This window comes from Procambarus clarkii, chromosome 70 (assembly GCF_040958095.1).
Source record: "Procambarus clarkii isolate CNS0578487 chromosome 70, FALCON_Pclarkii_2.0, whole genome shotgun sequence".
NCBI lineage: Eukaryota > Metazoa > Arthropoda > Malacostraca > Decapoda > Cambaridae > Procambarus > Procambarus clarkii.
In genome coordinates, this window is record NC_091219.1 from 7,055,477 (window position 1) to 7,082,028 (window position 26,552).

General features: G+C 43.8%; 1 protein-coding gene across 1 annotated transcript in view; it reads left to right on the forward strand.

Moving 5' to 3' along the window:
- The window catches only part of LOC123750067 (uncharacterized), a 125,447-nt gene that overhangs the window by 30,091 nt on the left and 68,804 nt on the right, over positions 1-26,552 (forward strand). The window contains exons 3-4 of the mRNA XM_069311893.1: positions 6,750-6,982; positions 7,798-7,918. Coding sequence (XP_069167994.1) covers positions 6,750-6,982; positions 7,798-7,918 — 354 coding nt within the window. The remainder of the gene's footprint in view (positions 1-6,749; positions 6,983-7,797; positions 7,919-26,552) is intronic.

A 26,552-nucleotide genomic window follows, 5' to 3' on the forward strand; every position in this document is an offset into this window, starting at 1 on the left:
TAATTTTATATATTTAAATGGTGATGGTGTTAATTATAATATTAAGTTCTTAACTTTCTTTCCCTACTCCCTTTTAAGTTACTTGCGTCACGGATCTCATCCCTTGATAGCCACTACTGGCTTGGGAACGGATACATATATCTTCCTCTAATAACATCAGAGTGAGAACCCCGTTGCGTCCCGAGAGGGCCGTAACACCAAGATTACTATCCGAGTGCCGGCGGTGGGGTGGTTCAAATAGCCTCGGCTATCACCTCATTATGTCCGGTCGTGATGGTCAAGTGGATTAAGGCGTCTTGTACATACCAGTTGCGTTGCTTCTGGGAGTATGGGTTCGAGTCACTTCTGGGGTGTGAGTTTTCAGTTGCATATTGTCGTGGGGACCATTCAGGCTTGTTCGCATTTGTGTTCCTCACGTGTGCCCCAAAGAATGAGGTGATTTGGTAAAATCCTATGCCCAAGATTACTATCCGAGTGCCGGCGGTGGGGTGGTTCAAATAGCCTCGGCTATCACCTCATTATGTCCGGTCGTGATGGTCAAGTGGATTAAGGCGTCTTGTACATACCAGTTGCGTTGCTTCTGGGAGTATGGGTTCGAGTCACTTCTGGGGTGTGAGTTTTCAGTTGCATATTGTCCTGGGGACCATTCAGGCTTGTTCGCATTTGTGTTCCTCACGTGTGCCCCAAAGAATGAGGTGATTTGGTAAAATGCTATGCCCAAGATTACTATCCGAGTGCCGGCGGTGGGGTGGTTCAAATAGCCTCGGCTATCACCTCATTATGTCCGGTCGTGATGGTCAAGTGGATTAAGGCGTCTTGTACATACCAGTTGCGTTGCTTCTGGGAGTATGGGTTCGAGTCACTTCTGGGGTGTGAGTTTTCAGTTGCATATTGTCCTGGGGACCATTCAGGCTTGTTCGCATTTGTGTTCCTCACGTGTGCCCCAAAGAATGAGGTGATTTGGTAAAATGCTATGCCCAAGATTACTATCCGAGTGCCGGCGGTGGGGTGGTTCAAATAGCCTCGGCTATCACCTCATTATGTCCGGTCGTGATGGTCAAGTGGATTAAGGCGTCTTGTACATACCAGTTGCGTTGCTTCTGGGAGTATGGGTTCGAGTCACTTCTGGGGTGTGAGTTTTCAGTTATATATATATATATATATATATATATATATATATATATATATATATATATATATATATATATATATATATATATATATATATATATATATATATATATATATATTAGTATATTTTGGTAGCAGTCTTTCCTGTAGAGACATATATTATTAAATATGACCGAAAAAGTAAGATTAACAATTCTAACACGAATTTTCTCAATCTTTCGTACATTTCTTTTCACTGTTGGAGGTAATTCAAAAATCAATTCTCCAAAATTCATTTTTATTTCTAGTCTGACGCGACCCGAGCGCGTTTCGTAAAACTTATTACATTTTCAAAGAATTTAGTTTACAAATACACAACTGAATAGAACTTACGCATCTCCGATTTTGTTTATATCTACATTTGAGTGAGGTGGATGGGGTGAGGTGGCATTAATAGGGTATTAATTTCATCAACACAAGACAGAACAAGAGGTGGCATTAATAGGGTATTAATTTCATCAACACAAGACAGAACACGAAACAATGGGTATTGAAATGGAGGTGATTGTAGAAAGCCTGTTGGTCCATATTTCTTGATGCTTCTATATTGGAGCGGAGTCTTGAAGTGGGTTGAATATAGTTGTGCATTAATTGACTGTTGATTGCTGGTGTTGACTTCTTAATGTGTAGTGCCTCGCAAACGTCAAGCTGCCTGCTATCGCTGTATCTATCGATGATTTCTGTGTTGTTTACTAGGATTTCTCTGGCGATGGTTTGGTTGTGGGAAGAGATTATATGTTCCTTAATGGAGCCCTGTTGTTTATGCATCGTTAAACGCCTAGAAAGAGATGTTGTTGTCTTGCCTATATACTGGGTTTTTTGGAGCTTACAGTCCCCAAGTGGGCATTTGAAGACATAGACGACGTTGGTCTCTTTTAAAGCGTTCTGCTTTGTGTCTGGAGAGTTTCTCATGAGTAGGCTGGCCGTTTTTCTGGTTTTATAGTAAATCGTCAGTTGTATCCTCTGATTTTTGTCTGTAGGGATAACGTTTCTATTAACAATATCTTTCAGGACCCTTTCCTCTGTTTTATGAGCTGTGGAAAAGAAGTTCCTGTAAAATAGTCTAATAGGGGGTATAGGTGTTTTGTTAGTTGTCTCTTCAGAGGTTGCATGGCGTTTCACTTTCCTTCTTATGATGTCTTCGACGAAACCATTGGAGAAGCCGTTGTTGACTAGGACCTGCCTTACCCTACAGAGTTCTTCGTCGACTTGCTTCCATTCTGAGCTGTGGCTTAGAGCACGGTCGACATATGCGTTAACAACACTCCTCTTGTACCTGTCTGGGCAGTCGCTGTTGGCATTTAGGCACCTTCCTATGCTCGTTTCCTTAGTGTAGAAGGCAGTGTGGAAACCTCCGCTCTTTTCCATGACTGTTACATCTAGAAAGGGCAGCTTCCCATCCTTTTCCATCTCGTAAGTGAAACGCAGCACAGAACTTTTGCTGCCCGAAACGCTTTGCGTAATAGTGGCTTTAGGCATTGTATGTACTAGCTCCTATCTATAAAGCCAACAAACTTTGTAAAATCTCTTTATGTATGTACCTTTACCTAAATAAAAATTATTATTATTATTATTAATTAACTCTGCTCAAATGCCTCCTTCAGCTCCTGCAGATGTCTGACATCTGGTACCTGTGTAAAAATGTCGTCAACATACCTGCAGTATATGGCCGGTTTCAAGTTCATGTCGACTAAGACTTTTTGCTCGATGGTACCCATGTAGAAGTTTGCAAACAGGACACCTAGGGGAGAACCCATGGCGACCCCATCTACTTGCTTATACATGTGCCCATCCGGGCTCAAGAAGGGTGCCTCTTTAGTACAAGCTTTGAGTAGTTTCCTTAGAATATTTTCGGGTATGTCAAGAGGAGTACAGGCTGGATCACGATACACTCTGTCGGCTATCATCCCGATTGTCTCGTCCACAGGTACGTTGGTAAACAGCGATTCTACGTCCAACGAGGCTCTTATCCCTGTGGCCCGTGTGCCCCGCAGTAAGTCAACAAAGAAATTTGTAATCGAGAGAGAGGTTGAGGACTTTTTCTATCATCAGTTTCAGTAAGAGGCCATATTAACCTAGTTTTTGGCTACTGTAGAATGGTGAACACCTCAGAAAGTAGGTTAACCTGGGGAGGGTCAGGCATCTGGTGACGAGGTAAAATGCATCATGAGCATCAATATCCTCAATCCTTCTATTCATCCTTTTAAGGTCGGCGATTTTCTTATCAAGGGCATCATCGATGGCTTTCAACCCCAGGGGGGCTCCTAGGAGTGTGCTGTCTTCAGGTTTAGTTATATGGATATTTGGCAGAACACCTTCTATTCTCTCTATAATGGCCTGGTTGGAGCATATTACTTCGCACTTAAAAGGGTTCAGGATGAGGCCAAAAATTGCACCTTGCTCCTCGATTATTCTGATGTCCTCCAGGAGGGAGTCTTGGGAACCAGCTAGGGTACCATCATCCAAGAACCAGATGTTGAAGAACCTTGTAAGTAGATAGAGAGCTTGGTACAAAAGGATTAGGAATGGGGAAGTCAGTTTACAATTACAATTCGTCCAACTGGTTAGAAACGTTAAAAAAGAGATAAGGAGGGCAAAAAGAAACTATGAAGTTCGCATAGCAGGCCAAGCAAAGAAAAATCCTAATTTTTTTTCAGTTATATCGAACAAAGATTAGGGAAAGGATAGATCCATTAAAATTCTGAGACAGGTCAGACAACTGATAATGACGAAGAGTTGAGTAGTATTTTTAATAAATATTTTATCTCTGTATTTACTAAAGAGGAACTGAACATTATGCCTTCAGCCAAAAAAGTCTATGTGGGTGGGGAAGAGGAGAGGTTGACTAGGTTAGCAGTTACCATGGAGGATGTTATTAAACAAATAGTGAAACTCAAGCCAAACAAATCCCCAGGGCCAGACGAAGTGTTTGCCAGGGTGCTTAAGGAATGCAGAGAGGAGACAGGCGAGCCATTGTCTACCATCTATATAAATACAAATGGAAATGTTCGTTTGTTCATAATCGCTAATCTCTGAAAGTTCTTCACCGATTGCTTTGAAATTTTCACACAACGTTCCATTTGCATCCGAGCGTTTTTTTATATATACTTACTATATAGATGTCACGTCTGCGACGGAAAAAAACATGTATTTTTTTATACTCTGTTTATCATGTGAGGGAAATCTTCGAAACCTCTTTAACGATTGCTTTGAAATTTTGACACAACGTTGCATTCGAATAGGCGCGTGTTTTTATATACCTACTATATACATGCCTCACCTGTGACAGGAGAAAACATGCTTTTTTGAAAAACAGCACCAGCTGTTGCACGTAATAGCAACACACACTGTAATCTCCAAAAGTTCTTCACCTATTGCTTTGAAATTTTGACACCACGTTCCATTCGAACACGGGCATATTTTAATATACCTGCTATATAGTTGCCACACCTGTGACAGGTAAAAACATGCATTTTTTTTAAAACAGCGCCATCTGTTGCACGAAATAGTAACACATGTTATACTAAATATATTACGATTTCATTTCAGTGTTTCAGATTGCATTGACAACTTGAATTTCCAGAGATTTTGAATTATTTTAATTTTGATTTAATTATTTTGAGTGACTTTGCATTGGAAATTAGCTGTGTTGTTAACCATGCCTCTCATTTCTTGAGTGGAAGTATAGATGCCACACCTGTGGCAGATAGGAACATTTAAAAAAAAAACAGAGCCATCTGTTGCACGTAAGAGCATCACACGCTATACTAAATATTTTACGATTCCATTTCAACGTTTCCGATTGCATTGACAAATTGAATTTCCATAGATTTTTAAAAACAGTGCCATCTGTTGCACGTAGGAGCAACACACACTCTGTACTGAAAATGTTACGATTCCATTTCAAGTTTCTAATTTCATTGTTAAATTGAATTTTCATTGATTTCGATTTATTTTCGTTTTGATTTCGATTTATTTTCGTTTTGATTTAACTATTTTGTGTGACACTGCGTTGGAATTAAACTGGGTTGTTTATCACACCATTCATTTTGAGTTTAAAAATTATTTTGTATTTTTTCTGTTTTTCATAACGCTTTATAACTGTTTTTCTTATATTTTAGTGATGGGAACATCAGACCATTTGATGATTGAAATTTTCTGATGGGAACATCAGATCATTTGGGAACACAATAGACGACGGATTGGGGAATGGTGGAGAGGACGAGAGGACGGGAGTGGGGGATGGTGGGGAGGATGAGGTAACAGGGGTGGGGGGTAATGGTGGGGAGGATGAGGGGACGTTGGAGTTGGGGATGGTGTGGACGAGGGAACAGATGATTGGAGAATAGTGGGGAGTACAAGGGGACAGGAGAGTGGAGGATGTGGGGAACACGAGAGGATGGTTAAAGGGGGAATTGTAGGGAGGACGAGGGAATGGGGGAGTGGGAGATGGTGGGGAGGACGAGGGGACGGTGGATTGGGGAATGGTTAGGAGGATGACAAGATGGTGGAGTGGGGATGGTTGGGAGGACGAGGGGACGGGGGAGTGGGAAATGGATAAGAAGACGAGGGAACGGAGGAGGGAGGAGTGGTTGGGAGGACGAGGTGAACGCGGGAGAGGGAAATGGTGGGGAGTACTGGTTGACAGGTGAAGGTTGCTGTGGTTCAGCAACGCATGTCCACAGCAAACGCGTGGCCGGGTACAGCTAGTATTTAATAAATCATTAGAGACAGGCTGAGTTCCAGAGTCATGGAAGGTTGCTAGTGGTACCAATTTTTTTGAAAGGAGATAAAGAGGAGGAGGAGTTTGACACTTGTGTCAAACTATCGGCCAATTAGCCTAATATCTATTGTGGGAAAGTTACTTGAATCGATAATTGCAAATACAATTCGTCTTCATCTTGAAAAACATAAATTAATAAATGATTCACAACATGGCTATTCATGTTTAACAAATTTGCTATAATTTTATTCCAGCATAGTTGAGGTTGTTGATAGTGGTAAGGTTTATGATGTTGTGTACCTTGACTTTAGCAATGCTTTTGATACAGTGCTACATGAAATATTGATTAAAAAGATAGAGGCTCATGGTATTGGGGGTGTTATATTAAGTTAGATTCGGGCATCGCTACTGTGACGGAGTCCCACCCCCTATATTTCTTCCTTCCCAGTTTAAAAGAGTCATATCTCCATAACCTAAGTATTCTCTGATGTTCAGGGAACATTTTCATGTGTGGGAAAGCGTGGAGCGTGATTAAGCTGGCTGTAAAATGACCAGCTAAGTTTGATAATGCAAGAGGCTTATGTCTTTTGGGGCACAGGACGGTGTCGAGCCATCCTGTTTCCCGCCAAGACATCCTGACGCTTCCCGGCACCTGATTGGCCAGATGAGGTCATGTGCCGGAAGTGACCAATGACGAGAGCCCTCGGACAGTGTGACGTCACAAGGCGGAGGGCTCTCAAGGCGGCTGTCGCCTGGGCGGGAGAGAGTACGTCCCTAGAGTGAGGACGCGCTCGACTCGAGCTCCGGATTTAGAGAGCCCTTACCAGTAGATTTAAGCTTCGCTTCGATACTGCAGACATTCTGAGAGGCCATCGAACTCCGTGGAGTGCCCAGAAGCAAGGATGGGCCGGATTAGAGAGCCAGGAGCTCTATCAAGAGTCTGCAGCAGACGAACGTTGGGGCTGGATACGTCTGGGACGCCCAGTGGACCGCGTTACACATATCAAGCAAGAAGCTACGGCCGGGCCAAATCTACTGGCAGTGAGGCGAGGGGAAGCTGTTCTGGACTGTGAAGTGCCGACAGTGCCAGTGAGAGTGGAGGATGACGACGGAGGTACCTGTCTCCAGCACCCCGGAGAAGAGGAGTAGGAAGGCAGTACCTGTCAGGAGTGAGCACGGCGAGGACGCGATACCACGAGGACGACGGAGGAACCTGTATGTGTGGGAACTGATCGTCAGGAGACTAGAAGCCAGGACCAGGAACCTCAACATCCCTCAACAGAGGACGAGTCAGCTTCGTGGTTGGAATGAATTAAGGTAGATAATTGTCCCTCCCCTTACCCTTTTTTATCTAGGCGAGCTAGGGTATTTTATATATTGTGAACATTTCTACTTATCATTTTATTGTCTAAGTGACAAAGTGTTAGGCTAGGAGCCAAGAGCTCATATAGGCATGAGTTGGTGCGTTTGAGCATTAATGTGTTGATGCGGTGATGTTAGTGATTCTGGAGGTAGTAGCTAGTTTGCAAGGAGCCAACAACGAACTTTGAAACGCCCAGCTGATCACGTTGCCAGAGGCGTGGGAGTGTCCCATCTCCTGACAGTTGGAGCCGTCAGCTGATCGTGTTGCCAGAGGCACGAGGCGTGTGCCCGCTGCTCGAGGAGTGGACCCAGTCAGCTGACCATGTTCCCAGACGTGTCATTTGGAGTGTTGCCGACAGCGGTCGATTCTACTTATAGACATTTCTTTATGCAATTTGTATGTGTATATATACCTCTTCTTCAGTAAACTTTTAAACTAACTGATGAGTTTAAGTGAGCCTCCATTCTCTAGGGCTATATTTTTTAAGTGAGATCATTTGATGGCACCTTGCACTGCATGTGATATTGCATCCTTAATTAAGATAACCAATAAGACCACTGACGTGTTGCTGGGACATGAGAATAAACACCCAGCTGGCGACCTGAGCAGACCAGACATCAAAGAGAGAGAGAACCTCCCAGTGTTAGGACAGGCAGGTTCAGGTGAGTTCTAGGAGGCTTGAACCTCCCCACTCACTAGGGGTGTACAAGGCCAGCCCTAGGCTGATTGGGGGCGCTCAGGGGTGGACAGTGGCACCAGGAACTGAGGGGCTAAGACCCGTGGGAGCAACCCCTACCACAGGTAAGGGCGGTAAAGGAACAATGGCGACCTTGCCAGGATTAATGGACAACAGTGGGCAAAAGATTGCATGTGCAGTGACGAGTGTACTAAAGTCAATATTGGTCTCAGTTTACACTGCTCGCTAGTGTATTCCCTGTATACGGTTACTCAATACCCTAGAGATGGAGGATGACATAGTGAAAATTTTTATTGAATCGAGGGACGAACAGATGCTGGAACAGTGCACCAAGGCTCAGCTGCAGCTAGTGCTGGACCATTTTGGGTTGAGGTTGAGGTCCTCCAGGGTGGCAGAGCGTCGGATTGAGATCATGGATCAGCTCAAGGCCTGAGAGGAGGCTTCCAAGGAAGGACTGCCTCAAGTAACTGCCAGTGTTGGTGGGAACCGGAACGACGAAGGTAGCAGTAGGGGATCCAGCAGTGCTAGCAGGAGAAGCATCAAGCTGGAGATAATGAAAATGCAGCTTGAAACTCAACTGAAGCGTGAGGAGCGCGAAGCCCAACTGCAAAAAGAGGAAGGAGAAAGGCAACTGCGACAGGAGGAAATAAAAACAAAGAAATAAGTCGAGATGCGTCGGGCTGACCTCGGTGTCTGCTCGGCTAAATGACCCCAAGGTCCGAAAACGTGACCTACCCACCTTTGACCCTTTAGAGGTCGAAGCTTTCTTCGACCATTTTGAGAGGATAGCGGCATTGAAGGAATGGCCGGAAGAGGATTGGCCTGCATTGAAATTGAAATTGAAATAAGTTTATTGATGTAAAATACACACAAAGGGATGAGGTAGCTCAAGCTATTCTCACCCCGTTCAATACATCGTGTTAATACATACATATACACACATCACAAACAATAAACATATTACCAAACATTCTGAGAGATAAACATCTCCATTTCCTCCTTTACACAAGTAGTATGGTATCAGACGAACACACAAATACTTTTGTGACCGAGGTATACTGTATAGACAATTTGCAAGAGATATGCAGATAATTCAACAAAACATTACAGTCTTGGTACAAAATTCTTATATCTCTCAAGAATATCATCAACCTTTCCGTTGTGACACATCCAGGCTATTTTGTTGACCAGACCCCACACTAGAAGTTGAATGGACGACGACGTTTCGGTCCGTCCTGGACCATTCTCAAGTCGATTGTCGACTTGAGAATGCCACGCTACTGCCACGCTATTGTGATTTCTGTGTGTGATAGTGAGTCTTTTTCGTGATTATTTACCTCCTGATTTTTGTATCGACAAAAATTGCCGATTTTTGCGGCAAATTTGCAGCTCAAACATGTTTCTAAATCATTTATATGTATTATGAATATATATAAATGACAATCGACTTGAGAATGGTCCAGGACGGACCGAAACATCGTCGTCCCTTCAACTTCTAGTGAGTGGTCTGGTCAACATACTTCAGCCACGTTATTGTGACTCTTCGCCTGCATCCAGGCTATTTGTTCAGGAACAGTCATTATCTCAGTGTTTCTATATACATTATTCAACGGACAATCAAGAACATAATGGGCAAGGGTGTGAGATCTTAACATACCACATAGTTTACACTTCGTGTCATTATCATGAACACCTATCCCATATTCCCAGTAATATTTGTACCCAAGCCTGAGCCGCATGTACACAGAGTCACTCCAAGCATTTCTCCTTTTACCATAAGCGAAATGGGTGTTTTGACTCACATACATGTAGTGTTGCATGGTTTGACTTCTCTCATACAATATATCTCTCCTCTCCACTCCTGCTTGTGTCTGAATATTTCTGATTTTGCTTCTTATTTGTCTCATTGTGAATTCGCATTCAATGTCAACTTGTGGTTTTGATGTGGCACGTTTGGCCAAGTCATCCGCCACCTCGTTGAGCACTATTCCAACATGAGATGGAATCCACATGAATTTCACACTATGACCTTTCAGCTGTATCTCAGTTATTCTTTTCTTATAATGCTCAACTATGGACATGAAGACTGGGTTTCGACTGTTTAAGGACTCAAGTGCTCCTTGGCTATCGACAAATACAAAAACATTTTTGCCGTCATGACGTACTTCCTCCAAACACGCCAGAATGGCCTGCAGTTCAGCTTGTGTGGATGATATATAATTACTAAGCCGGAGTTCAATTATCCTGTCCATAGTCCCAAACTCCGTATATTCTCTTATTAGGACACCACACCCTGCCCTGCCATCCTCCGCCACCGACCCGTCGCAATATACATGTAAACTGTTGTCTCTTGGTAACCGAGATATCAATCTTCCATACAAACACCGTAATTGTCCCGGTTCATGGTGAATCTTTTTCACCTTGAGGGGTACAATTTCGACGTCTATTTTTGTACTTTCCAGGGAGCAGACCTATTACACTGGTGAGAGGGTTTACAGCAGTCAAGTACATCGTATTCCCTGAGGTCATGAGCTAATCCCCTCGTGTAGCGTGTCTCTCTCAGTTTCCTGGAAGTGTGTACGTCACTCAAGCAGGTCTGAACGCTCTCAAACAGCTTATCCCCTCCTTTTCTCCGCATGAAACGAATAGATACTCTAGTGTTAATGTCACGGATTCTATCACACACACTCTGTAAATTTAATTCCATTCTCATTATTTCAATCATTGCATTTCTTTGACATCCATGAATAATCCTCATAGCCTCGTTCTGTATCAGCTCTATTTTTTTAATTCTGCCTTGGCCTGTTTAAGACAATACGGGTGCTGCGTAGTCAATCAGGGACCGAACAGTACTTATGTATAACATCCGCAAGATAGGTACCTCAACACCTTTACCAGAAAAAGCCAGTGCTTTCAGAGGATGCAGACGGGCTTTACATAAGGTGCTGATATGATTTATTTCAGCATTTTTACTCTCACATGTGTATCCAACATACATGCCCAGATATTTGTACTTCTGAACATGGCTCAGTTCCACACCATTTAGAGTAAGTGTTATATTTCTTCGTTTCCTATACTCATATTTGGTTTTATCTACATTTATAACTAAGCCTAACTTGTGACAGGTTGTACCAAGTATGTTAAGAGCAGTTTGAATTTTGTTCCCAGAAGTGCCTTGTATAAGAATGTCATCAGCATATATGATCGTCGTGACCCCTGGAGGATACGTCTCTGATGCTAATTTGTTCATTAATGCATTGAATAAGGTGGGACTTAAAACTTCCCCTTGTGGGGTACCTAACTGAAACATCCGTTCCTCAGACATGTATCCCTGGTAATACACCTGACCTTTTCTGTCTTGTAGATAATACCTTATCCAGTGTAGCAATCTCCCTGTTATTCCCAGATTGGGTAATTCGTATAAGATTACTTCCCCATTGGCTTTATCAAATGCTCCTTGTAGATCAACAAAAACTCTACAATTGTCATCCACATTAGACAAACACTTTAAGAGACAATCCGCAGTACTTTTGCCTTTGATAAAACCAAAGAGATTACTGGACATGTTATCACCTACAAGGTAGAGTAGCCTATTTAACAAAATCCTTTCCATCATTTTACAAAAGCAGGATATTAAGGAGACAGGACTGTAGCCTCCGTTTGACTTAGGGATAGGAATGATGACAGCCTCTTTCCATTTTCTTGGTAACTTTCCCTCTCTATAACTCATATTAAACAAACCAAGTAAGGGACTAGGTTTCATACCGGCTAAATAATTAAGAATGTCATACGTTACTCCATCTTTTCCCGGAGCAGTAGAGCTGCCACTTTTTATAGCATCCAGTAGCTCATCGTGAGTTATCTCAGTGCATGTTACAGATCTTGTATTTAAAGTTACTCCATTTCTAATATTTTCCCATGACTCAATGGTGACTCTCGTATCTTCAGGTAAGGACTCCATACCAGCAGCACTTGCCCGTTTATCTACTAACTCATTAGCAACCTTCCCTGGATCTGAGTGAGCAATGAATTTGGGCTTACAACCCCTGATTTTATTTACTGCTCTCCATATGTCTTTAAGGTTGTTAGTATTACCAATGGACTGAGCAAAGTCTTGTCAGTATCTGTCCCGCGCCTCCTTCCTCACCTGACTGCATTCCCTAGCCACTTCCAACATTGTATTTTTCTCTTCATCCCTCATTCCATTTTTTAACCATTCTTTATGTGCACTCCGTAGCAGTCTCTCCCACCCCTTGACTTGCTGATCATTGGAATATTTAAATTTCTTAGATCCATGCGTCTTGCTTCCCCTGCCCCCGTTATTTTCCCTCTGTACTAGTTTCTCTATGTTCTCGACCATGTCCTCGTAAAAACTATCAACGCAGAGCGGCGTGTATTGTTGATACCAATCTCCCATATTTTGAATAAAATAATTTTTCATATCTTTGTAACACGGGTTGGGTTCCTCTCTCTTTACTTCCTTCTTTCTACTCCCTCTACCCGTATTCTTACTTTTATTTCTAAACCAAGGGACTCCAAAACTTTTACCAAAGCCAACTCCACGCCACGTGGTCCTAAGACGATTGACCGACTTAGGATTCTACACCCAGTATGACGTGACCTAAGCTCTGAACAAAACCCTAGAGTCACCTCTGCTGCCACCACCAGACCAGTAATACAAGAGCAATGATCGAGGTCTGGATCGATCACGCTAATTAATCAACCTAGGGGCTTGATCCCCACTATAAACGATGACCTTGAGTGTGGAATAAATTACACGGTAATGATAATTCCGATTCGATGTTAGAATCGGCGCCCAATGCAACTCTGCCTCGTGTGGACCACGTGACCAGGACAAGTATACACATAAAACACATGGAAACAATAAAATGCAAATTAATAACAAATTTAATTTATTAAACGAAAACTAAAACAAAATCTAAATAGGTTCACTCCCTATCACTTTAACACTCCCTACTTGACCTGAGTGGCAAATGAGACTATTTCTATACTTAACAATAGCAACTATACCTTGGGCTACCAGCTAGATGTCTTGGCTGGTCTAGGGGAGAGGTAAGATGTTTGACCTCTCCTAGCTGCTTCCGTGACCACACTGACTTGTCCTCGTCTGGCCTAGCCCAGACTAGAACCTTGTATTGTTCCGCATCGCTTACCCAGTTACTTTAGCACGGTTAAGTTATAACAATTAAACTCTGTTGTACTTAATTGATCCAGACTGGTTGAATTATTTTACTGAATTAAATTACAAACATCTAACGGCAGAGCTGTTCCCGATCCCCAAAATGGTTAATAAAACTTTGAGAAATATTAGACATGTCAACCCTGCTGACCTATGACCGCCGGTCACTCCGCCTTAAAAGTTAGATCCGATTCGTGACGTCACTGATGGTGACTTAAACTCAATAATTAGAATACTCTTGATATTGTATCCAGTACTATTATACAATACAATTTTAATGCAAAATGAATAAAGGCTAATTTTCTCTAATTTACTGAATACTATAGGATGATTCATTATACGCAGCTATGAACAACGCGTCGGTTATTTCCACCGCGAATCCCCCTGGGGGTCAGGTCACCATGCGGCTCAGCTTCCCATTCTCTTTTGTCGATAAACCACTCTGGATAATTCTTACAACAGCCTAGTTTGTTACAACCCCCCCGCACAAGCACTTAGTAAACCTTGTTAATTTGTTAAAATTCACGAGGTTTAGTATCCAAACCCACAATTCAACTCATGCCACAAACAAAAGCTAACCTAACTACTAAAATTTGACAAATAATAGTCCAACATCATAATAAACATGTTCATATTTCATAAATTTCTCAGCTGTCAACTGACAGCAATCCTCCAATATCAGGAAACATACATCCTATCCTTACTGACATAGCTAAATAACATGTCCCTACTCTACCATCAAAGACTAGCTACTAAACTCTCTTGGCTCTTCACTAGCCAAGTCCATGTGTCCTCTAGAGCCGGCCACACCGTGCTCAAACAAACATTAAAGTTATATCATCAGACTGAACTTTCAGTCATCCGGGAGCGTACTACGGAACTATCAGGTACACATCCGTGTACTAACCACTCCCCATCAATGTCAGCCTTGACATGCTAAGGAACACACCTAATGTTTATTTCATGTATCTAAAAATATAAAAAAAAATTCCTATACTATATCACAGGTTTCAGCTGACTGTACAGCCAAGTGTTCTCACTCACTAGAAGTGTCAATGTTTATATTGGTCCGCCTCTCCTGTGTTCAAACATTCTGAAAAAAATAGCACAACATTATTTTCCATAACCGTTTGTTCTGGGCTGAGACAATTACACAGGGGCTTCGATTTTGATTACTGACCAATTTATAGAGTAAAATTCATATATTATACCAGAATTATTTTAAATCTGTTTTTCAACATTTAAAAAGTATTGATTCTAAATCTCTTTTTCAACATTTAAACAAAAGTGTCCAGATGTTCTTTACACAGATGTTCAGAGCCAACTTTGTTGTTTGTATCAATTGTTCATATTGAGTAATCGAAAAAAAAAAAATCGATGCTGCTGGATGCTGAATGTAGTCGCTGACGATGACGGTGTCGATCTTGCTTCTTCATGTGTAGACATCAATACCTGGTCCTCTTGTACTCCCATCCGGTATTCCTGAATGACGACAGAGTGTAGTAGAGCTGAGTGCCAAGTGACAGCTGTAGAATACTGTTACTTCGGCCATTAATCTTGCTCTCGACAGTCCACACGCCTTCATATCAATCACAGTTCACACGGCAGTCTTGATGTTAAACTTGTCGTCGCAGATGACCACAGCAGAGCAGAACTGGATGTACCAACGGTGTCTCTTAGCAGGAGTGGTGTCAGAAGGTCGTAGAGGCGGGTTGCTTGTTTGCAGAACAGGTGAATCTCGTCTTCCATCATTGCTCACGTCATCTCAGGCGTTTCTTGATGTCACCAGGTTACTAGGCCGTAAACACCAACTGTGTATACCCTCGTACCGCCGACTTTAGGCCAAAGGAGACAATTTTGCGACCTTCTATTGGCGAGTCCCGGTACTCTGTAGGGAAACCGTGCCTTCCACCTGTGACCGCCTTACTTCTGCTTTCTTGTTACTTCAGATGACGTAATCATTAATCTTCCGGCGAAATTCTTGAGTACTGCTACGTGCTTTCCATTTCTTGACCTCTCCTCCAACACTGCTGGAATGACTGCAGTCTTGATGACGCAGCAGGTGGGTATTGGTGATCTCGAGACAGCTACCCCGGCGTTGTATGGCACCTCCGGTGACTGCTATAATGTGGACAGCTCGCTGGCCCTGACAACCTCGTTAGTGACGTGAGGCGTCGGCCGGGTGACTCTTGGACAGTCACTCATCCCCAAAGTAACTGATGTATGGGTTACTGGGTCTGGTGGGGGGAGGGCTTTGTGTAACGTGCCTCCCCCCTCGGTCTTTACAGACAAGGGTTCACGTGTGGCTGGAACAACTGGGTCGGTGTACCAATCAGACCTGGGAACAGACAGACACAACACAGCGGAAGCATAGATATACTCTGGGTTTGGTGGAGGTGGAACCCCAGAGCACGGTAAAAGTTGCTACCTGAGTCAAGTATAGACATAGTACATCTCATTGCCTTTACAGGAAAATCTAATGAATACTAAATTATACTAACCAAGGAAGTTACTTTACTGTACAGCGCGAGATCTCGTCACCATAGGGTGGCGAGACTGCACCTGACTACTGATGAGCGATGACAGAGGGTCATCCTCATCTTCTGACTCGTCGGTGAAGCCATGAGTCAGCACTGCTGAGTCAGGAACTAGACCCGCTGAAGGCAGTTCTAATTCCTCTCTAGCATGATAATGTTTCAATTTATTTACGTGAATTGTCCTTTCCACCTGGTCCTCGAACACTCCTTTTATAACAAGATTAACCGGCCCCGCCCTTTTAATTACTCTATATGGTCCTCGCCACCTCGGAGCTAGTTTCCTGCTCTGATTGGCGGGCGCAGCCTCATTCACTCTCAATACGAGGCTTCCTTCCTTCAACTCAAGAGGGCGCACTTTCTTGTCATAAAAATGAGCATACCGAGTCCGTGCCTTCTTGGACGCTTCAGCTGCAATATTCCATGCATTTCTCATTTTACCCAGGACCTCTGAAGGATAGTCCTCCCCGTATGCAACATTATGTCTGTTAAGCAGACCTGACGGGAAATTGCATGAATTACCAGTAAACAAATGAAGTGGTTGGGTGTTAATTGATTGGTGGATGGCAGTATTCAAGGCGAACTGAACATAGGGTAGGTGTTCATCCCAGGTGTTTGCATCATGTTCAGCAAGGATTGCAAGCATATCCTTGACTGAACGATTAGTCCGTTCCGTCATTCCGTTTGCTTGTGGGTGGTAGGCCGTTGTAAAAGCCGAAGTTGTCTCTAAAATCTTACAAACTTCTCTAAATATATTCCCATTGAATTCTTGACCCCGGTCAGAGACTAAAACTTTAGGAGGTCCGAATACAGTAACGAACCTACGCAAGAACGCATCTGCAACCGTACGAGAATCCTTCTGAGGTAATGCAACTAGTGTAGTGTATCTAGACAGATGGTCAACTAGCACCAACACATATCTGTTACCTGAATGACTGTGGTGTAAATCAATCAGATCGGCCCCCACACGATCTAACGGTTCACGAATTTCAGGGAATTCCTGAAGTGGGGCTTGTACCTTAAGGGTACCTTTCCTCCTCTGGCAACGAGGGCACGACTTCACGAAATTGATTACCTCAGAAAGTAATCCTGGAAAATAAAATAGAGACTTTGCTTTTAAGTGCGTTTTAAAGATCCCCGGATGCCCTGCAATTTTTGAAGCATGCGCAAGCTTTAACGCTGATGACCGCAACGCGTCCGGAATAACTAGCTGAAATACTGCCCTATCATTCTGGCTATTGACATAATACAGGACGCCCTGTTTCATTTCAAAATCATGTATAGGTAAATTCTTTTTCTTTTTGGGGTATTTTCCTCCCTCTAAATACTCAATAATCTCTTTCCATCTAGGCTCGCTCATCTGGTATTCTCTCATTTTATCTGATGGAATGGTTTCAATGTTTTCATTAATTTGAACTGCCGCTATATTTCTACTTAGCGTATCTGGCACAACATGTGCTGGACCAGGCTTGTACAAGATCTGGAATGAGTGGGCCGAAAGTTCGTGAGACCAGCGTGACATTCGTGGGCATTTCGTTCGCTTTTTAAATATATGTGTTAACGCTCGATGGTCTGTGTAGATTACAAAATGCCGCTGAAATAGGTAAGGCTCGAAATACCTAACTGATTCTACTACTGCCAGTGCCTCCCGATCCGTAGCTGAATAACGAACTTCAGGTCCTTTGACCTTCCTACTGAAATAGGCTACTGGATGGGGTAAATTATCTGCGTCTCGCTGAATTAAGCACCCGCCAATAGCTATACCGCTGGCGTCAGTGTGCACTTCCCACTCTTTCTCAAAATCAGGAATAGCCAATACCGGTGTCGTGATTAGTTGGTCTTTCAGTTTGCGATAGGCCTTGTCATGTTCAGATTTCCACACAAACTTCGCATTTTTCTTTGTCAGATCAGTCAGGGGTGCTGAAATGCCAGCGAAACCTTCAATATGACGACGAAAATATCCGGCCGCCCCCAGAAACCTACGCACGTCCTTTGCTGTCCTTGGAGTAGGCATGTCAGCAATGGCGCGGCACGAATCTGGGTCAGGTCGGATACCGTCTGGGCACACCTGGAACCCCAGAAATTTGAATTTCTGAGCCGCCAAGGTGCACTTCTGAACATTCAGCCTGAAACCTGCCTGATCTAACAACTTCAAAGTCTCAGTCAAGTCCTGTAGGTGTTCCTCAAACGTCCTGGAATATATCACAACATCATCCAGGTACGCTAAAGAATGCCTACCCAGTACCGGACTAAGGATAAAGTTGATGGCCCTCTGAAACGACGAAGGCGCTGTCTTCAAACCAAACGGCATCCTACGGAATTGATAAGTGTGCCTACCATCCGAGAATGCTGTTTTTTTCCCTATCCTGTTCTGCCACCGGAATCGCCCAATACGCCGATTTTGCGTCAAGAGTTGAGAAATACTTAGCAGCACCAAATTGATCTATTATCTCCTGTATTCGGGGCAACGGATACACATCACCCTTAGTTAGTTCGTTCACCTTCCGGTAGTCAACACAGAAACGATAACTACCGTCCGGTTTCCGAACTAGCACAACAGGAGAGAGCCATGGTGACGTACTAGGCTCTATTACGCCCTGTCTCAACATTTTCTGGCACTCCTCCCTGATAATGTTCTTTGCCTGTTCCGGCAACCTCCACTGTCTTGTGTACACAGGCAAATGGTCACCAGTTGGAATGGTGTGCTCGATCTTATCAAGGAGACCAATCTGGTCATCCTCTGTCGCAAACAATTTCGGGAATTTTCGTAAAACTCCTCTCAGTGCCTTCCTATCCGCCTGTGCAACATGTTGCAAATCAAGTGCTGAAATTAATTTTTCCACTTCCTCTACATTCTGTGCAACATTTCTCGTTTCGTATTGTACTTTGGATGGTGTTTTAGTTTTCAACATATTTAGTGCACTACATTGTGCAGTGACGGCTGGCGTCTCAGCTGACTCATGGTGAAAGATTTCTGTGTCCTCCACCATGGTTCCCTGAGATACCCTATCACCTGCCCTGAAGCGAAAAGTCTTATGTGAAAGATTGACAACTGGAATGAGTGCACCTTTATCGAGCACTACAACTAAGTGATGAGGAATTAATAAACTATCACATCTCCCAGCCACCTGAAGGGTGGTACCTGGTTGTATGTGACGTCCCACGGCTACTTTAATAAATTTAACAGAATGTGGTGGGCAACTCTGTTTAGTCAATGCATGCAATGCGCATGACCTCTTAACTGTGTCTGGAAGAGACTTAAAAATCAATTTTGGATAGTGCGCATTATATTTCAGCTTCCTCTTAATTGAAGCTACAACTGGGGGATGGTCGACCATCTCCACTGGGTAGGAAGTCTGTCCCAACTGCAACCTGCAGTTCCTAGCCCCTTTTTGAGCTGACAAGGAATAATTAAATCGCGACAGAAAATCAGTTCCCATTAGGATGTGACCAGGAAAATCAAGGTTCTCTACGATCGTACATGTGTGAGGCTGCAATGCCCCATCAATCTCAAAATTAACTGTACCTTGACCTACGATCTCAATCTTTTCCCCATTGACTGCTGTTAATGTCTTTGCGCAACGTTGAAGACGTGTATACTTAAAATTGCTGAAGGCTGACTTTTTAATTGCCGTTGCCTGGCTTCCTGTATCAACAAAAGCTGTCAATCTCACACCTTCCACTTTCACCTCAAAAGTAGGCCTACCATCACTAGGAGCCTGCTTTCATGCTTTCGTAGGAGTGACTTCGCAATCCCTCTGTATATGCCCGTGCTTCCAGCAGGAGTAACACCTCCGCGGATCTCTGTTGTTACCCCGCGCAGGGTGGCTCGAACTTGCAGCTGAGGGCTGCTTCCCGCCTGATGAACCCGCGCCACAGTTCCTCGGCTTGGCTCCCTCGCCTTTACTTAACGCCTCTACGTATGGCGACAACTGAGTGCCCGGCGTCTCCGTGCGCATCTGCCTGTCTAAGGCTGTGGCGGCCTGGGGTTGGGGTTGAGGTATGGTGTGGGTGACCTCAGGCTGGGGTGTGGATTGGGGTTGGGGTGGGTATGGGGTGGCCTGGGGCTGGAATGGGTATGGGGTGGCCTGGGGTTGGTATGGGTATGGGGTGGCCTGGGGTTGGTATGGGTATGGGGTGGCCTGGGGTTGGTATGGGTATGGGGTGGCCTGGGGTTGGTATGGGTATGGGGTGGCCTGGGGTTGGAATGGGTATGGAGTGGCCTGGGGTTGGGGGAAGGGTTGGTATGGGAACTGAGGATGGGGTTGGTATGGGAATTGAGGATGGGGTTGGTATGGGAATTGAGGATGGGGTTGGGGTTGTTGTAGTGACGGATGAGGTGTACCTAGGTGGTCCCCAGTGGTGTCGGAAGAGGTGCTGTCCTCTACACTTCCACTTCCACTCCCACTGGTCCCCACTGACTGGTCATTATCTGGGTTAAACATTTTCTGTGATTCCTGGTGTGCCACGTCTTCTAAACTACCTTTTAGTACACCCTCGACCCGGACTCACTACAACCGTGATCTTATACAAAATAAAAAAAATCACAACTCTATTCTAAGAGAAAACTACTAAATTCCAAAAATAGGAAATACAACGATTTATCGAGAGAATCGCTGAAGTGAATCCAATGAATGAGTGTCTGCCCCGCACTCGTGTCTGCCCGTGAAATATCCCGCAGTTCTATTGCTGAAACCTAAGTCCTTTACGTTAAAAAAAATTAAAGAATCTAATTTATATAAAACAATTTAAATGATAACGCAACTAACGCACAGCACTCGTGATGGATTAATAAAGAATATTTACTGTACTTGAATACTAAACGCGCTTGAAGTGAGCAGCGTGGCCACTGATGACTGATGGAGCGGGACCAGCTGCGCTGAAAAAAAACTAAGTCCCGCGCTTTTTCGCTTAAACGCTGAAAAATCAAAATTTTTGTTATGAAGGAAAATAACTAGTTTTACGTTAATAAACCGCTCTAGTGATTAATATAGACACCCAGGACCTATATATGCTTACCAAAATTTGAATTTTTATCAAAAACTGCGTTTTTTACTCAATTGCTGGACTCTGCCAATTTTTCTGACTCCGAGGGAAAAAATTTCTATCACCCCAAATATCACAAAACTCCTTTAATTCACAAAAATTTGGGTTTCTCGTTCCCAGATATAAATACGTTATTATTTACTACTGACGTTGTATACAGAACAATACTGACACTTCGGGCGGTTTCAACACTCACTAATTCGATTTTTCGTCAAAATCAGAGATTTTCACCTCAAATGGACTCTGACAAAATTACGACACGATTTTCTCGAAAAATAACTAAATTCGGCAAAAATGTAATTATCACTGTTTAATGTTTACGGACAGAATTACGTCCCTTGCGCGCACTAGAGAGTAATACTGACCCCAGAATATACACGAAACATGAAAATTAGAATTTCCGCCAAAAAGTCAGATTCTAGCCCAAGCTGGACTTAGAAAAATTTTCCACCTACGTTTCTACTGAAAACAGAGTTCTAAGTCTACAAACACAATTCTACCGTCTTACTGGTAAAAACTATAAGCTATCACTCGCATCGACTGGAGAATCCTAATGACGCCCAGATCGTACACGTGACCCATGAATACAAATTAATTACAGTTAACGAGTTTCCGACATCGACTTAGCCGAAAACTTATCCCAAAATACTTAGAAATATTCCACGGACTCTATTAAGCATTTACACGCAACTTACTATCCCTTAAACTCCTTCACTTATCTATCGTGACCGACATATAGCCCTAAGTCCAGAGGATTAACAACGCCTCTGACTTAGACTAACAGAACAGGGAATAACAAACTTAACGTACGCACTTAGCCTAATATGCAAGAAAACGCTAAACACTTGGGAAAAAATTTTAACCGGGGATTGAATTTAGGGGAAAAAATTAATCTAGAACAACGCAAATAAACGGAAATTACTTTATAAATTTAAGTATACTTAATTAAAAAAAATGCACTCGACTTAATCATATAATTGTTCCTACCGGCTCGCCGTACCACACCTAGCCTAGAGGCCACACCATCTAGGTTCCAACAGAGCGACACGCAGCTTTCAGCAACAATTATGACTAGGGACGATTCAACCTCCACTAAGTGCGCGATCACTTAGTTGTTGAATCGCTGCTAGGTAGTTTACTAGTCCGTCCCTCGGAGGCCGCAACGCCCTTCACGGATTACGTTTTTCCTTAGCGTTTTGGGTCGTCTAATAACGCCCTCGGACTATCTACTGGCGTCCCACAGATATATCCGCCCCCGACAGCCCTCAAGGAACTGCTGTTGAGAGTATGGTGGCTCCCAACACCTCTGAATTAATTGCAATGGGTCGAGTATGGTACCCAGTCCAATCAACTCGGAGCGGTCTCCTTTTCAATAAATCTATTTTAACAGCCTAATCTTACTAACTAACCTTAATCATATCAGCCCGCATGACCCAAGATTCGCCAATCCCCACTCAACCGCACTGTTGTGGGGCGCACTGCTAATCCTGGCCCGCGGCTGTCTCCTTAGCATCCGCGCACGTGTTCGAACGGCTAGACGCGTGAGCCTTTCAACAATTTCAAACAAAATTGTTGAAACCACCGCTGTGCACCATTGTAACACGGGTTGGGTTCCTCTCTCTTTACTTCCTTCTTTCTACTCCCTCTACCCGTATTCTTACTTTTATTTCTAAACCAAGGGACTCCAAAACTTTTACCAAAGCCAACTCCACGCCACGTGGTCCTAAGACGATTGACCGACTTAGGATTCTACACCCAGTATGACGTGACCTAAGCTCTGAACAAAACCCTAGAGTCACCTCTGCTGCCACCACCAGACCAGTAATACAAGAGCAATGATCGAGGTCTGGATCGATCACGCTAATTAATCAACCTAGGGGCTTGATCCCCACTATAAACGATGACCTTGAGTGTGGAATAAATTACACGGTAATGATAATTCCGATTCGATGTTAGAATCGGCGCCCAATGCAACTCTGCCTCGTGTGGACCACGTGACCAGGACAAGTATACACATAAAACACATGGAAACAATAAAATGCAAATTAATAACAAATTTAATTTATTAAACGAAAACTAAAACAAAATCTAAATAGGTTCACTCCCTATCACTTTAACACTCCCTACTTGACCTGAGTGGCAAATGAGACTATTTCTATACTTAACAATAGCAACTATACCTTGGGCTACCAGCTAGATGTCTTGGCTGGTCTAGGGGAGAGGTAAGATGTTTGACCTCTCCTAGCTGCTTCCGTGACCACACTGACTTGTCCTCGTCTGGCCTAGCCCAGACTAGAACCTTGTATTGTTCCGCATCGCTTACCCAGTTACTTTAGCACGGTTAAGTTATAACAATTAAACTCTGTTGTACTTAATTGATCCAGACTGGTTGAATTATTTTACTGAATTAAATTACAAACATCTAACGGCAGAGCTGTTCCCGATCCCCAAAATGGTTAATAAAACTTTGAGAAATATTAGACATGTCAACCCTGCTGACCTATGACCGCCGGTCACTCCGCCTTAAAAGTTAGATCCGATTCGTGACGTCACTGATGGTGACTTAAACTCAATAATTAGAATACTCTTGATATTGTATCCAGTACTATTATACAATACAATTTTAATGCAAAATGAATAAAGGCTAATTTTCTCTAATTTACTGAATACTATAGGATGATTCATTATACGCAGCTATGAACAACGCGTCGGTTATTTCCACCGCGAATCCCCCTGGGGGTCAGGTCACCATGCGGCTCAGCTTCCCATTCTCTTTTGTCGATAAACCACTCTGGATAATTCTTACAACAGCCTAGTTTGTTACATCTTTATTAATATTTAGCCTTTTCCTTTGAAAGTAGACTTGTTTTATCCCCAGTGGTAATTCAACGTTCAAGGCAAAGTGGTCACTAAGTAGTTCCCGAACAACCCGAGCCTCCCCCATAATCCCCTGAGAGTTTAAAATGCAGGCATAGTCAAGCCGTAATCCCCTGATGTGAGTTGGTTCATTGTTTCCCAAGAGACAGGTATCTGGATGATCTTGTAGAAACTGTAACCACTTGACCCCATTAGCATTAACACTACCCACTGTCCCAAGGCTTGTGTGCCGAGCATTAAGGTCCCCAATGACCAGTGAAGGATTAGTATAAATGCAGTCAGGTAGATAGTTAGCGTCGAAGCAGTTCCTGGATACATACAAATTAACTACAATAAATTCCCCTTCCCTTAATGATAATTTAACACAGACATTCTCTATACCTTGCGTTTTTGATGGCGGTTCTACTAACTCTGCTGGTATGGAGTTCTTAACATAAATCGACGTCCCTCTGATGTTATTTGCGGCGAAGAGGTGAAACCCTTTATAGCTATTTAATTTCAATAATCCTTCATTCCTATCCCCTGTCTCCTGGAGAGCTACAACATCAATATCATATCCCATCACATAACAATGAACATCTGTAACCCTGTTTCTTAAACCATTAACATTCCATGACAACACTTTCAGTCTAGGGTGATCCATTATTAAACAATTCACTGTCTAAGTCATCCCCAATAAGTTCACTAAATGATAGCCATACCTTGTATAACCTCTCCCACCTCCTCCCAAGTTCACCAGTAAAAGCGACATTGCGATTCTCAAGAGATTTGTTCAGTCCTGTGACGTCCATTATTGGCCCAAATGATTCCTTCATTTTATGTGTAATTATAGAGTTCTTCCTTTCACTGCGACTATCATCATTCACACACACTTCACTTTCCTTCATTTCATCACTCGATATTTCATTATTGCCCTCAACCACTATATCCTGACTTTCCTTCACTGTTTTGTGATTTTCCTTGACCTCCTGAACGTATAATTTCGCCTCGATGGACTCGATTCTCTGCCCAAGATTTCGGAGGAACTCACCAACTTTTCTTAGTTCTGCCCACACCTCCTTGACCATATCATTATGGCCCTCTTTCTGAGCCACAGTAGCCACCTCACTCACCGTTACACTGTCACTGCCGGAGTCCTGAGTGGTGGCGTGACTGCTTGTTGCATGAGCCTGACGAAGTAAAGGTGACTCCTTAACCCACGCATTCGTCCGGTTCACTGGCACTGTTTGGGGCAGACTGTTTTGTTGTGCTCCGGTGTCTGGGTAAGAGCTCTTGCTTGCTCTGTAACATTCACCGGCCGGGGAACATCCATACTCGGCCTCTTGCAACACACAGCCGAGCTAGCATTGTGAACACCTCCACAGTTCCAGCATCTGGGAACTATTTTCTCATCCAGATTAAGTCTGTTTCTACACACATTAGAGAGGTGAGACTTTCCGCAGAAACGACATCGTGGATCATGTTGACAGCTCCAGGATTTATGCCCCCATCTGCAGCATTTCAGGCATATTATGGGCTCTTCCACATACTTTGCTACATGCCTGTAGCCAGCACAGCTCTCTTGAACAGTGCACTCCTCAAGGTCCAACATGTTATAAGCTTCCCTGGCCTGGCCAGTCAACCTACTCTGCCCTAATGCAGCCCAATCACTGACCCGACCCGGGACGCGGTCGGGTCAAGAAGTGCCTGCTCCGCGACAAGGGGTGAAATTGGTATTGGTGTTTAGCTTAGTCTACACACAGGAGACTGACTAGTATTAATCACCTTTAATAAGGTGACGCTTGGCCCACACAAATCGTTGGTCGTCGAGGATGAATTCGGGGTCCAGAATCTGAGGGTATTTATAGATAATTACCTTCGTCAGCTTCTCGTTCCCCTCCGGTATTTCCATAACAATTCCTTCATATCCTTGCTGGGTAAGAAACACAACTGCCTCCATGGAACCTACCGTTAAGTAAGGTCTGTTCACACCTTCCTTCAGCAGGGGCTCGAACTTGCGGTGTTCTCTTCCAAGTTTGACTGTCCACAGCATCTTCTGATGATAGGCCAGTGTGCATGAGGCAGGAAAGAGAAGCCGCCATCTCCGCTGACCCTCACCTTCCTGACGTCGTTCCGTCCGTTCGTCGACACTGATTTGATCAGTCTAGGCGTCGTTCTTCATTCTCTTGTCGTTTCCGCTATGCGTATCACTGTCAACACTACGCCATACATCCTGTCTTCTCCGTTTCATCTGTTGCCTGGTTAGAGCTTCTTGAAACTCACCCTCCTCAACTGACTGGCTGCTTTCTGAGTCCATGTGAAGATTGCCGTGGGAAGTATCCAGTTCTTCTGGTGACTGAGTCTCCATCTCAGTACCCAGCATGGGGGGAGATGTGTAGAAGGCGATTAATGCTAGTCAGTCTCCTGTGTGTAGACTAAGCTAAACACCAATACCAACTTCACCCCTTGTCGCGGAGCATGGAACTTCTTGACCCGACCGCGTCCCAGTTAAGACACTGATTGGGCTGCATTAGGGCAGAGTAGGTTGACTGGCCAGGCCAGGGAAGCTTATAACATGTTGGACCTTGAGGAGTGCACTGTTTACGACACGATCAGGAGAGCTGTGCTCCAATCATTTCGACTAACCCCGGTGGTTTACAGGAAACGCTTCCATGAGTGCACAAGAGCTTGCGGAAGGTCTTATGCTGAAACTGCTCGGGACACAGAGCGCAGGTTCCAGCGGTGGCTGAAGATTGAAGAGGTGGAGACGATGGAGGAGCTGAAGCAGTTGATGGTGATGGAAAGATTCATGTCGATGCTCCATCCAGAGCTAAGGGTCAGGATCAACGAGGCAGGTATTAGAGAACTTAAGGCTGCTGCAGACAGAGCCGACCTGTTGGAAGAGGCACTACATCTCGGAAAGGAGGGACCGCCCAGGCACTCGCCTTACCCAAGGTTCGGGG